Source organism: Silurus meridionalis, chromosome 24 (assembly GCF_014805685.1).
Source record: "Silurus meridionalis isolate SWU-2019-XX chromosome 24, ASM1480568v1, whole genome shotgun sequence".
NCBI classification, from domain to species: domain Eukaryota; kingdom Metazoa; phylum Chordata; class Actinopteri; order Siluriformes; family Siluridae; genus Silurus; species Silurus meridionalis.
Genome location: NC_060907.1, coordinates 90,559 through 103,949, shown reverse-complemented (window position 1 = coordinate 103,949; position 13,391 = coordinate 90,559). Strand labels below are relative to the sequence as shown.

The following is a 13,391-nucleotide window of genomic DNA, read 5'->3' as shown; positions in this document are numbered from 1 at the left end:
CTCATCTCAGGCTGATGTAGAACAGTGGTTTAATGTCACACTGCTTCACTACCTGCCCTACCTCAGCTCTCAGCTCATCAGCTCCACCCAGCTCAGTGGTGCCTCTTGTCTGTCATACAGGAAACTGTGAGTCTTTGTTGCATTCAGCATTACACAGGGTTCTCAGCACAAACACAGACCTTTGTCTGTTGGCTTAAAAAACAAGTATCCCTAGTAAAACATTTCCTCTATATGTGTGTTTGTGAGCAGGGTGTCCATCCTAGGGGACAACTACACCTTTGCTGCAGCTGATTTCACCCCAGCTGATGTGTACAGCTCTATTAAAGAGTATTTAAGCAGCGGCAGTAAGTATAAACTCTTTTCTTCTGTTTTCTATCCCTCTCTCTTTCTCTCTGATTAAATGTACTTCACTTTTGTTTCCGGTACATGTGTATGTACAATATGTGTGTCTCAACAAAACTATGTTTATGTGTAATTTGCAGATGGCAGCCCTCGCTGCTATAACTCTTCAGATCCTCTTCTGAACTCCACTGCCTGGTTTGTCGATAATATCGGATTCTTCATCACCTTCATCACCCTCACTGATCTTCAATTATTCCTATCAGGAAACATGGTAGCACACACTCACACACACACACACACACACACACATACACACACACACACACACACACACACACACACACACAAGCATACGTGTAATTATCTATTTTAGTAATTTGGACCGATATCAGCTAAATACATCCTGCAACACACACTCATAGTGACGTATTAATGTGTGGTTTATTATGTTCTTTAGTCAAGTGTGTTCCTGAAGAACTCTGAAAATCTTCAGTTGTTCAACAATGCAAACATTTCAGCCAGTGTCCTGCAGTACTACACAAGAGAGTTGTACCTCCAGAATCCTGACTTCAGCCCACTCAGGTAACACTAGACTCTACACATTATCAACTACTTCTTCTATTTCTTCATCCAGCCTTGTATAAAGCATTCTAAAAGCGTATTTGTGTTCTTATAGATTGCCACCTGAGCTGCTGTGTCAAAGTCCTTCCTCCATGTTTGTTCCTCTTGGAGATGCAGACATTCAGACCATCCTCACTAAGATCAACAACTTCTGTACAGAATTTAATCCAGAGGTGATCAATAAATAAGTCTCTGCCTGTTTACTAATCAGCTAGTGTAGCAGTACCCGTTATCTATAATCCTCTTCTCTTTTCAGGTTACAGCGGTGCTGGTAGCAAAGTTCCCCAATATAACAACAGATGCCATCCAAAAGTTGGGTAGCCAGTGCGTGGGCCTGACTGTGGGCCAGATAAACTCTGCCCCCTCCAATGTGTTAAACACTACACTGTCTACACTCAGTATCATCAGTGGCTGGGACCAGGGCCAATTGAATGCCCTCATCCAGAGCATCATTAGTTCAGGCTTTAATGTGAGTGTACATTGCAAAATTGTCAGGAATGACAGTCTATGCTGCTGGAAATGAAATCACATCAAGTTGAAGCTATTTCACAAAATCAACCTGTGAAGAACAAAATTGTATTTCCTTTTGATATATTAACTAATTACACGCTATTTCTCAAAGTCCTGTAATTTAAACATTCTCTTGTTGCGTTCATGTGGAAATATCAGAATGATTTCTTTTATGTATTATCTCACAGATCGACAGTGCCTCCTCAGTCTTGTCACTGGGAACACTTATTGGTGGTGTTCCTTCTGCAACCATCTCCATCCTCCCATCTTCTCAGATTATGTCTTTATCACAAAATGTAACGTTCATCAATAACATTTTATCAGCACCAGTTATTCTGCAAGAGACATTTGTCCAAAAGGTATACACTCTTTTTACACAAGCACACACACACATACACGCATGCATACACACAAACACATTACTGTTATGTACATTTCTGTGACTGTCTCCTATACAGCTTTGTAATTGTATGGAATCAATAGTTTGTTGATGTTGAAGTCTGCTCCAACACTTTTTTTCCAGGTAATCTCTGTAGACCAAACTGAAGTGATACAGAATGTTCCAGATGCACTGGTGATGTATATTCCGCTTGTTCTATTGACATCACTGAGCTCTGTGGAAATTTCACTCATCAATAACAAAAGCTGGAGTCATGAACAGGTAACTGAACAGACCCACTTTGTAAATCACTTTTTTATACTGGTATTCCCATAAATGCAATGATTTGTCTTTCATTCCTACCAGGCTATGATGCTGTTTGGTGCAGTGGCAAGTGCCAGTGATAATCCAGAAGAGTGAGTTAGAAACACACAGAATCTCTCTCTCTCTCTCTCTCTCTCTCTCTCTCTCTCTCTCTCACACACACACACACACACAAACACACAGACACTCACACACAACCTGACTTGCTAAGATTGCAATTTGGTCAATAAACTAGTCATTGAGTGTGTGTCTGTGTTTGACTCTGTGTGTGTGTGTGTGTGTGTGTGTGTGTGTGTGTGTGGGTGTTTCTCCCCACAGTCTGTCACCATCAGTACTGCAGGGATTCTCCTGTGGTTCAGTTCAGACTCTGCCAATACAAAAAGCCAAAGATCTAGTGAAAGCCTGTAGACCACGTGCAGACAGAGACAAGGTTGTCCTGGAAGAGGCTCAGGTAGATACACTCTGATATTCTTTCACATTCTGCACAAAGCCTGAGACAGAGACAGCATGTGGACCCAAACCTTGACTAGTAAACGAGAAACTACACAATCACAATGCATTCTGTGTTTCAGCTGATCTGCATGTACAACTACGTAAAACAAGATCCATTTGTTAACTTTACTGATGTCCCCTCTGACCTGCTACTGTACTACAGGTGTGGAACACTTTCACACACACAAAATACTGACTATAAAAGATAATACACATGTCTCCTGCATTCCCACTTGATGGTTTCATGTGTCTGAAATTAAGATTGTGGGTTGTTTGCTATCCGTGTGTTGTAGCTATGAGAAGATACCGAAGGTGAACTGCCAGTCATATTTCAGTGCCCTGGGCAAAGCAGATTTCTATGTTGTTTCTCCTGTCCTTGACAAAATGACCAACCTGTTCAACAATGCAAAGGACTGCCTGGTAATACATACACAGTAACATGTTTACAGCCCAACACATTCATTCTTAGCAATTAAATCTTGGAAAACCTATCACTAAATTGCACCAAATGTTACATTCGATTTGTGTCTCGTGAACTTCCAGTGTTGAAATATTCATCTATTGCAATCAGCAAATTCCCTTCCATAAGTGTTTTGTGATCTATCAAGAACATATAATCGGGTTAATTTATTAGAAAAAATGTTCAAGTTCATATAAAAGACAAGTATTTTGAAACAAAATATTGGATTCCTCACAAGTCCCCCATTTTTAGAGATTCTGTGTGACACTACTTTATGGTTTGTGATGCTGTAGGGTATATCTGGTGTGAGCCTGACCGGGGATCAGGTGGATGTTCTTGGGAATATGGCCTGCACACTGGAATTCTCCTACATTCAGAACTCTGACCCTCTCATTTTGGAGAAACTAAAGAACTGTGAAGATCTTTCTGATTCTCAGATCACTGCTATACAGTCACTGCTGCTCAGTGGAAACACTACTTATGGGTAAGACAGAACATCTTGTGCATTAGCACATATCTTTTATATGTGGTAGAGTTGTAGAAAAGAAAAATCACATTTTAACATTTAAATTGAAAAGCCTAAAAAGGTCATGAAACAAAATAAATAATGTGTGTTTGTATTTGTATTATATTATTAGTATTATATCTTTGACATTATTTTTATTTAATCAGTAATCCATCAACATGGAATGAGCAGACCGTGGAACAACTCGGCATGCTGGCTGTTTATTTCAAATCAGACCTCTGCAACAAGCTTAGCTTTGTATGTAAACATGTTCAGCTTTGCATTTATGATTTTGATTGATTTATTAACCCAGTGTTATACTATCTGGACTAATTGAATGTGTGTTTGTGTGTTTGTGTGTGTGTGTGTGTGTGTGTGTGTGTGTGTGTGTGTGTGTGTGTGTGTGTGTGTGTGTGTATGTGTGCATTGTTTATAGAATGTAAAAAGGAAAGTTCTTTCAGTCCTGAGGAAGCAGAAGCTCCCAATAAAGAAACTAAGTGCATTCTTTACAGAATGCAACTCAGAAAGCACTACAGGTAATGGTACACATTAAGGTACATGGACAGGTTTTAGATTCTGTCCATTACTGAGTAACTCTAAACCTTCTGTGTCTAACAGTGAGCAAGATCACAGCAGCAACAATTGCAGATACATCGTTTCCTTACGGCTTTAACTCCACGCTGTTTGATCTGTATCTGGACATCGATGTCCTACAGGACAACCTGGCAGCCATTACTGAGAAAGTGGTGGACACCAGCCTCCAGAATGTCATTCTGAACAAGTTAAACCAGGTATTATGAGAAATACAAGGTTGTTTGTGCTTTTCTACCATAGTATTCTGTTATTTTTTGCAGTGTGTGTTTAAATATGATTCTTGCATGCTATATGTTTGCAAAATGAATAATCTCTCAATCAAGGTTTGTTTTGGGTTATAAGTTCAAAGTCAGACTTTGTGTGAATGTTGGATTTACCCAAATAAACTTTTGGATATTGTGTGCCAGGTGGTATAATAAAATTTTTTTAAATTTTTGCATATCTAGATTTATCCATCAGGCCTTAATGATGATGTGCTGCAACTACTAGGTTCCACGTCTCGGGTAGCATCTATTGATGCTATTAGCAAATGGAACATTACTATAATTGATACGCTGTCCTCTTTACTGGACTCAAATGATGGAAGCTGGGAACCAGAAAAGGTAATGGATGGATGTAAAAGTGTGTGAGTGTAAGTTTAAATGTTTATGAGAAACAGAGAGAGAGAGAGAGAGAGAGAGAGAGACCTTTAAAGTATTTTTTTGCCATTTATTTATTATTTATCTTAATGCCACATTCCTCTCCTCTGAGAGAGATGGGAAGAGAGAAATCATGAGCACCTGCAATCCTTTAATCAGAGAAACAGAGAGAATCTCTAATCCATCAGAGAACGAGAGCAAGACAGAGAGGAAGAGAGAGACCCAATATAGAGGAAGATCTGTGATCCTTTATAGAGTGAAAGTAAAACCATCTGTGACCCTATATAGAGGGGAAGAGAAAACATCTGTGATCCTTTATAGAGTGAAAGTAAAACCATCTGTGACCCTATATAGAGGGGAAGAGAAAACATCTGTGATCCTATGTAGAGAGAAAAAGAGAGCTAGGTCATGTTTGAACCTATATAGCGAAGAAGAGAGAGCATCTTTGATTTGGTATAGAGTGAAAGAAAGAGCGTCTGTGAGAGAAAGAGAAAAGAGAAACACAATTACATTTATGACATTTGGCAAATGCCTATTCCAGAGCAACTTACAATTATCTAATTTATACAACTGAGCACTTGAGGGTTAAGGGTCTTAACATATCTAATGCTCAGACAATTATGTGCTTGCTACCTGAATATTGTTTGTGTTTTTTTTTCTAGAGTAAAGCAATCATCATGAAATATCTGAGCATGGATAATCACTCTCTGGGAAGTGCTGAATTAAATGTCATTGGTTCTAACATCTGTACATTAGACATCAATGTACTTGAAAATATCACTGCTGAAAGTCTAATGTAAGTAGTAAGTAACACAAACATGTTCATACATACATAAACACAGAAAAGCAAAAAAAAAGAGATTTAAGAATGATTTGAGTACTGTAGTGTTCATGATGTTTCCTTTTTTCTCTATGCAGGATGGTCTTGCCTCCAGATCTGACTTCATGTTCAATCCAACAAAAATCTGCTCTGTTCATCATTGCCAAATCTTCATTTAGCAATTTTCGCAGCAATGCCACAACATATTACCGACTCTTGATACCTTATCTAGGTAAAACAACCACTAACTAAATGTATAATTGTTTGATATTCTCTCTCCAGACAATTAATATTTACATGAAATGAACTTCACTCCTGCTCATACATGCTATCATCCCACCACCCAATCATTTAACATTTCCACAATGTCTGAATTTACATGCTCATAAAATCACGAATGTACATTCAACATCATTGTTGATGCCAGACAGGTTGAACTTACAAATAATAATTATCACTGACTTTACTATAATCTCATAATGCAATACAGATTGCATTTCCATTATTTTATAATTGTTTTGTTATGTTTTGGTAATTTGTAGATTGATGCACTTAGTTATACACAACCAGGTAAAACTTTATTGTCACTGATCAGGTATACCATTATAACCACCTGCCTAATATTATATCGGTTCCCTTTTGTTGTCAAAACAGTCGTAATCGTTAGAGCATTAACTTCTTTAGCAATTTGAGCTGCAGTAGCTGGTCTGTTGCAGTAGGCCAGCCTTTGCTCCTCACGTGCATCGATGAGTCTTGGCGAAAAATGTTCACTAATACTCCTATCAGGCATAACATTATGACCACTGACAAGTAAATTCAATAACATTATTATCTCTTCATCATTGCACCAGTTAGAGCATGGGATATATTAGGCAGCAAGTGAACATTTTGTCCTCAATCCAATTGAGCATCTTGAGCATTGGGCTGTGCTGGACAAACAAGTCCTATGTATGTAGGCCCCACCTCACAACAGTTCTTAAAGGATCTGCTGCTAACATCTTGGTGCTAGGAGCACCGCACAACTTAAGGGGTCTAGTGGAGTGCATATCTTGATGGGTCATGGCTGTTTTTGCAGCAAAAGGGGGGCCAACACAATATTACATAGGTGGTTATAATGTTATTCCTGATCGGATCCAGATGTATATCCCACCCACTGGCAGGTGCCATGATAAAGAGATAATCAATGTTATTTACTTCACTAGTCATAATGTTTATACATACATACATACACACACACACATATATACATTTGTGTGTGTGTGTCTAGGCGGAGCTTCTGTGGAGGACATACAGGACCTTTCAACTCATAACATCAGCATGGACATTACAACATTCATTGGACTGAACCTGGCTGTTCTTTATGTATGAATACAAACAAAAAATATTTACTTTACTTCTTTTCTATAAAGCAGAAAGGAATATACATTGAGATATATAACAAGTTTATTAACTGAGTTAATTAACTGAGAAAATCCTCTTTTGTGTTTTTGTTAGGCCCTGAATGTCAAAACTGTACAGTCTCTAATGGGGTTAAATGTGGCAGATTTAAAACTGTTTGAGAATTCTTCAGCAGTTCAGTCTTGGGTATCACAACAGATCCCATCTGAATTAAATATGCTGAATCTTGGCATTATCAACTCAAAGAGCAATAATTATTCCACAGTCATCACTACAAGTTCCATGACATCTATTGACACTACCATATCCAGTGTCAACACAATGACAACAATTATCAACACATCTACAGATACAAATGCCATTCTCAGCACCAATGCTTCCCCTGTTACAAGTTTCAAAGACATTTCCACTGTTGGAACAACGGCCGACACAACCGCCCCTTCTAATACCCCCATGACTGGCTTTGAAATGAGCACTTCTATTGGAGCACATGTCAACATGTCTACAACTAGCAATGCTCTTCTTACAGCTAATGCTTCCCTCGTGACAAGCATTGAAATGAGCACTATTGCTGAAAAAAATGCTGACATGTCTGCCACTAGTAATTTCCTCCTTACAACAAATCCTTCCACTAGTGCAAGCTTTGAAATTGGCACCTCTGCCGAAACAAATGTCAATATCACTGCCACTAGCAATGCCTTCTATACTACCAATGCTTCTCTCACTGCAAATATTGAAATCACCACTTCTTTCCCAAACAATTCTGGCACCATTGTCAACATGACAACCATCAGCAATGCCCTTATCACTAGTACCTCCCCCATGACAAGCTTTGAAATTAGCACTTCTAATGGAGCAAATGTTAACAAATCTTCCACTAGCAATGACCTTCTAACAATTACCGCTTTTCCTTTGACAAGCTTTGAAACCAACACTGGCACCAATGACAATATGTCTGCCACTAGCAATGCCCCCCTGACAACCACTGCTTCAATTACTACAAGCTTTGAAATCAGCACTTCAGCTGGAACAAATGTCACTGCCACTAGCAATGCCTTCTATACTGCCAATGCTTCTGCCACTAAAAATATTGAAATCACCGCTTCTTTTCAAAACAATTCTGGCACTAGTGTCAACATGACAACTGCTAACAATTCCCTTATCACTAGTGCTTCCCCCATGACTAGCTTTGATATTAGCAAATCTATTGGAGCACATATCAACATGTCTACAATCAGTAATGACCTTCTTACAACTACTGCTTCCCCCTTGCCAAGCATTGAAACCAACACTTCTCCTAAAACTAATAACAACATGTCTGCCACTAGCAATGCCCTGCTTAACACCACTGCTTCCACTAATACAAGCTTTGAAATCAGCACTTCTGCTGGAACAAATGTCAACATGTCCACCACTAGCAATGCCCTCCGTACAACCACTCCTTTCCCCAGTGCATCCTTTGAAATCAGCACTTCAGCTGTAACAAATGTCAACATGTCTACAACTAGCAATGCTCTTCTTACAACTACTGCTTCCCCCTTGACAAGCATTGAAACCAACACTTCTCCTGAAACTAATAACAACATGTCTGCCACTAGCAAAGCCCCCCTTACAACCACTGCTCCCACTATTACAAGCTTTGAAATCAGCACTTCTGCTGGAACAAATGTCAATACCACTGCCACTAGCAATCCCTTCTATACTGCCAATGCTTCGACCACTGCAAATATGGAAATCACCTCTTCTTTTCAAAACAATTCTGGCACCAGTGTCAACATGACAACTGCTAACATATCCCTTATTACTAGTGCTTCCACCATGACTACCTTTGATATCAGCAATTCTATCGGAGCAAATGTTAACATGTCTACTACTAGCAATGCTTTTCTTACAACTACTGCTTCCCCCTTGACAAGCATTAAAAACAATACTTCTCCTGAAACTAATAACAACATGTCTGCCACTAGCAATGCACTCCTTACCACCACTGCTTCCACTACTACAAGCTTTGAAATCAGCACTTCTGCTGGAACAAATGTCAACATGTCCACCACTATCAATGCCCTCCGTACAACCACTCCTTTCCCCAGTGCATCCTTTGAAATTAGCACTTCAGCTGTAACAAATGTCAACATGTCTACAACTAGCAATGCTCTTCTTACAACTACTGCTTCCCCCTTGACAAACATTGAAACCAACACTTCTCCTGAAACTAATAACAACATGTCTGCCACTAGCAATGCACTCCTTACCACCACTGCTTCAACTACTAAAAGCTTTGAAATCAGCACTTCTGCTGGAACAAATGTCAACATGTCCACCACTAGCAATGCCCTCCGTACAACCACTCCTTTCCCCAGTGCATCCTTTGAAATCAGCACTTCAGCTGTAACAAATGTCAACATGTCTACAACTAGCAATGCTCTTCTTACAACTACTGCTTCCCCTTGACAAGCATTGAAACCAACACTCTCCTGAAACTAATAACAACATGTCTGCCACTAGCAATGCCCTGCTTACAACCACTGCTTCCACTATTAACAGCTTTGAAATCAGCACTTCTGGAACAAATGTCAACATGTCCACCACTAGCAATGCCCTCCGTACAACCACTCCTTTCCCCAGTGCATCCTTTGAAATCAGCACTTCAGCTGTAACAAATGTCAACATGTCTACAACTAGCAATGCTCTTCTTACAACTACTGCTTCCCCCTTGACAAGCATTGAAACCAACACTTCTCCTGAAACTAATAACAACATGTCTGCCACTAGCAATGCCCTGCTTAACACCACTGCTTCCACTATTAACAGCTTTGAAATCAGCACTTCTGCTGGAACAAATGTCAATACCACTGCCACTAGCAATCCCTTCTATACTGCCAATGCTTCGACCACTGCAAATATGGAAATCACCTCTTCTTTTCAAAACAATTCTGGCACCAGTGTCAACATGACAACTGCTAACATATCCCTTATTACTAGTGCTTCCACCATGACTACCTTTGATATCAGCAATTCTATCGGAGCAAATGTTAACATGTCTACAACAAGCAATGCTCTTCTTACAACTACTGCTTCCACCTTGACAAGCATTGAAAACAACACTTCTCCTGAAACTAATAACAACATGTCTGCCACTAGCAATGCACTCCTTACCACCACTGCTTCCACTACTACAAGCTTTGAAATCAGCACTTCTGCTGGAACAAATGTCAACATGTCCACCACTATCAATGCCCTCCGTACAACCACTCCTTTCCCCAGTGCATCCTTTGAAATCAGCACTTCAGCTGTAACAAATGTCAACATGTCTACAACTAGCAATGCTCTTCTTACAACTACTGCTTCCCCCTTGACAAGCATTGAAACCAACACTTCTCCTGAAACTAATAACAACATGTCTGCCCCTAACAATGCACTCCTTACCACCACTGCTTCCACTTCTACAAGCTTTGAAATCAGCACTTCTGCTGGAACAAATGTCAATATGTCCACCACTAGCAATGCCCTCCGTACAACCACTCCTTTCCCCAGTGCATCCTTTGAAATCAGCACTTCATCTGGAACAAATGTCAACATGTCTACAACTAGCAATGCTCTTCTTACAACTACTGCTTCCCCCTTGACAAGCATTGAAACCAACACTCCTCCTGAAACTAATAACAACATGTCTGCCACTAGCAATGCCCCCCTTACAACCACTGCTTCCACTATTAACAGCTTTGAAATCAGCACTTCTGCTGGAACAAATGTCAATACCACTGCCACCAGCAATCCCTTCTATACTGTCAATGCTTCGACCACTGCAAATATGGAAATCACCTCTTCTTTTCAAAGCAATTCTGGCACCAGCAATACCCTTATCACTAGTGCTTCCCCCATGACAAGCTTTGAAATCAGCACTTCTATTGGACCAAATTTGAACAAATCTTCCACTAGCAATGACCTTCTTCCAGTTCCTGATTTTTCCTCGACAAGCTTTGAAACCAACATTTCTCCTGGAACCAATAACAATATGTCTGCCACTAGTAATGCTCCCCTTACAAACACTCCTTCTCCCAGTGCAAGCTTTGAAATTAGCACTTCTGCTGGAACCAATAACAATATGTCTGCCACTAGTAATGCCCCCCTTACAACCAATGCTTCCACTACTGCAAGCTTTAAAATAAGCACTGCTGCTGGAACGAATGTCAGCATATCTACCACTAGCAATGCCCTGCTTACAACCATTTCTGCTGAAAACACAGCTTTTACTGAAAATGCCATTATCAGCACCACTGCTTCTACCATTTTAAATATAAAAGCCACCACTTTATTTGAAAACTTTGTCAACATTACTGTGAACCCATGTCAAAATGTTGACAGGTGAGTTGTGGTTAATAAAAGAAAGTGTCATTTAAAAAGTAGTGACAGAATAAATAATTTTCATGTTATTTATTTATTTCCACAGTCAAACATTTGAGAGTACACATTTGGATGGAAATATTTCTGCACTACTTTGCAACATTAGCATCACTTACTATGCCTGTTCTTCGGTAAGCCATCGATTGACTACAAGCAAAATTATACAAATATTTTCTGAATTCAGCCCTGTACAAATAATAGTTTTGTAGTCATTTATCTACATTAAAACTTTTAATGTTTTATGTTCTTGTGTTTCAAGGTTACCATTTTGTCCACTGATGAACTAGCCAAACTGCTAATATGTGAAATGGAAGGCAGTATTAAGTACCCAGAAGAAGTTTGGAAACTGTTTTTTTACAAATTCACAGGACCATTGGATGAAGCCTTGGACCGGATTTCCAATATGGTATGAATGAAATCTGGGCAGCACTAAAGTATAATTTTAATACTTATAATATTAATGTATTTGGATATGTGTATTGTATGTTCTTTCTTGTAGACCCTCAGCCGTGCCAATGCTGATCCAAATATACTTGATGCCATTGGGGAAGTTATAATTAAGGACTTTACCATAGCACAAATAAAGAATGTCACTTTTGTCAGGATTTGGTTTCTTGTAAGGTTTAGACTGTTTTTGTCATCAGTGTCCACAGACTTTCTGTTCAACCTCAGTTCCAAAAACTTCAGCTGTGAGACATACCAAATTGTGTAAGTATGGTCACTGGAATTTAGAAACTCCAGATGTGTTATTTAAGACATGAAGATGATGTAGTTCATGTGAAAATCTAATCTGTTCCATTCAAATTAGGGTGGAGGCTCTCGGTAGTCAGGAATCACTTATGACAAAGAAACAGAAGCAGTGGGTCTTTACTTCATTCATCTTTCCCTTCCTGTCAAGAGTTGACTTGCCAGGTACATAGTCTCCTTTATATGTTTAGAAACCTGAAACAGACACGTGGCAGTCTGTGACTTGTTTTAGTCTGAATAGTTTAAAACGATGGTTTACCTAGATGAAAATATATAAGACAATTAAGAATAATTTGATTCATTAATCCAATGATCTCTGATCCTTTTAGATCCTGGCTGTGTTTCCAGCACTTCTGGCAGCAATGACTGGTTTGAAAAGAACCTTGGCAATTTCAGCAATTATGCCACCTTAAAGGAGCTCCAAATTCTAAATGCTAATTTCTCCAGTGTGAGTAACATCACAATTGCAGCAATTACTTGTTTCGTTTGTGTTCACAAGAGTGTAGTAGGAACAGTTGGTCTTTGGGTTTTGGCTGAGAGAACATATAGCTGCTGTACCAGTGTTGCTTGTTTTCCTTGTAGACCTGTTGTGAACAGAATGTCTGACATGAATGTTTTGTCCTGCAGGTTGCAGTGTTCGGTTTACTGTCCAGTGAGCAGAAAGCTGAGTTCATTTTGCAGCCAGATGCAGGAGTGTTGGGAAATGACTCTGTGTTTAGAGAGGTGTTTGGCCGTATGATCACATCTTTAGATCTGAATCAACTTGTCAGCTTCTTCACAGCCTTCAGCCAGATTGCAATACAAGTGAGGATCTCTGTAGCCTATTTTCTTGTAAAATAAAAGACATTTATTCTGTGCATACGAATGTATGCAGTCCAAGTATTTGCAGACTTTTAATGGATGCTGATGTGTGTTTGCAGATGAACATGACTAGCATTCCTTCAGCAACATCAGACACCATTCTGAACATAACGTTAATGAATCTGGCGCCTCACTTCCAAAGTTTCAGCTCGAAGGACTTTGCACTGTGGTTCCAGACTTACCTTTCCATCTTCCTTCCTGTGACTGGTCCAAGCACCCTGTCGATCATCCCCATGAACATCAGCTGTAACTCCTACAGAGAGATGTGAGCTTCTCCTCGACATGAACTCAGAAAT

At 39.5% G+C, this 13,391-nt stretch overlaps 1 protein-coding gene across 1 annotated transcript in view; it reads left to right on the top strand.

Annotated features, from left to right (window-relative positions):
* The window catches only part of LOC124378249, a 33,513-nt gene continuing 20,122 nt past the window's right edge, over positions 1-13,391 (top strand). The window contains exons 1-29 of the mRNA XM_046837821.1: positions 1-126; positions 250-344; positions 483-613; positions 800-924; positions 1,019-1,136; positions 1,220-1,432; positions 1,662-1,832; positions 1,997-2,134; positions 2,219-2,268; positions 2,495-2,627; positions 2,749-2,831; positions 2,962-3,088; positions 3,422-3,612; positions 3,801-3,891; positions 4,070-4,169; positions 4,252-4,424; positions 4,674-4,829; positions 5,528-5,661; positions 5,784-5,917; positions 6,953-7,047; positions 7,180-9,396; positions 9,662-11,448; positions 11,534-11,618; positions 11,747-11,893; positions 11,987-12,195; positions 12,296-12,399; positions 12,564-12,682; positions 12,862-13,038; positions 13,155-13,360. Coding sequence (XP_046693777.1) covers positions 611-613; positions 800-924; positions 1,019-1,136; positions 1,220-1,432; positions 1,662-1,832; positions 1,997-2,134; positions 2,219-2,268; positions 2,495-2,627; positions 2,749-2,831; positions 2,962-3,088; positions 3,422-3,612; positions 3,801-3,891; positions 4,070-4,169; positions 4,252-4,424; positions 4,674-4,829; positions 5,528-5,661; positions 5,784-5,917; positions 6,953-7,047; positions 7,180-9,396; positions 9,662-11,448; positions 11,534-11,618; positions 11,747-11,893; positions 11,987-12,195; positions 12,296-12,399; positions 12,564-12,682; positions 12,862-13,038; positions 13,155-13,360 — 7,286 coding nt within the window. The 5' untranslated portion in view covers positions 1-126; positions 250-344; positions 483-610. The remainder of the gene's footprint in view (positions 127-249; positions 345-482; positions 614-799; positions 925-1,018; positions 1,137-1,219; positions 1,433-1,661; positions 1,833-1,996; positions 2,135-2,218; positions 2,269-2,494; positions 2,628-2,748; positions 2,832-2,961; positions 3,089-3,421; positions 3,613-3,800; positions 3,892-4,069; positions 4,170-4,251; positions 4,425-4,673; positions 4,830-5,527; positions 5,662-5,783; positions 5,918-6,952; positions 7,048-7,179; positions 9,397-9,661; positions 11,449-11,533; positions 11,619-11,746; positions 11,894-11,986; positions 12,196-12,295; positions 12,400-12,563; positions 12,683-12,861; positions 13,039-13,154; positions 13,361-13,391) is intronic.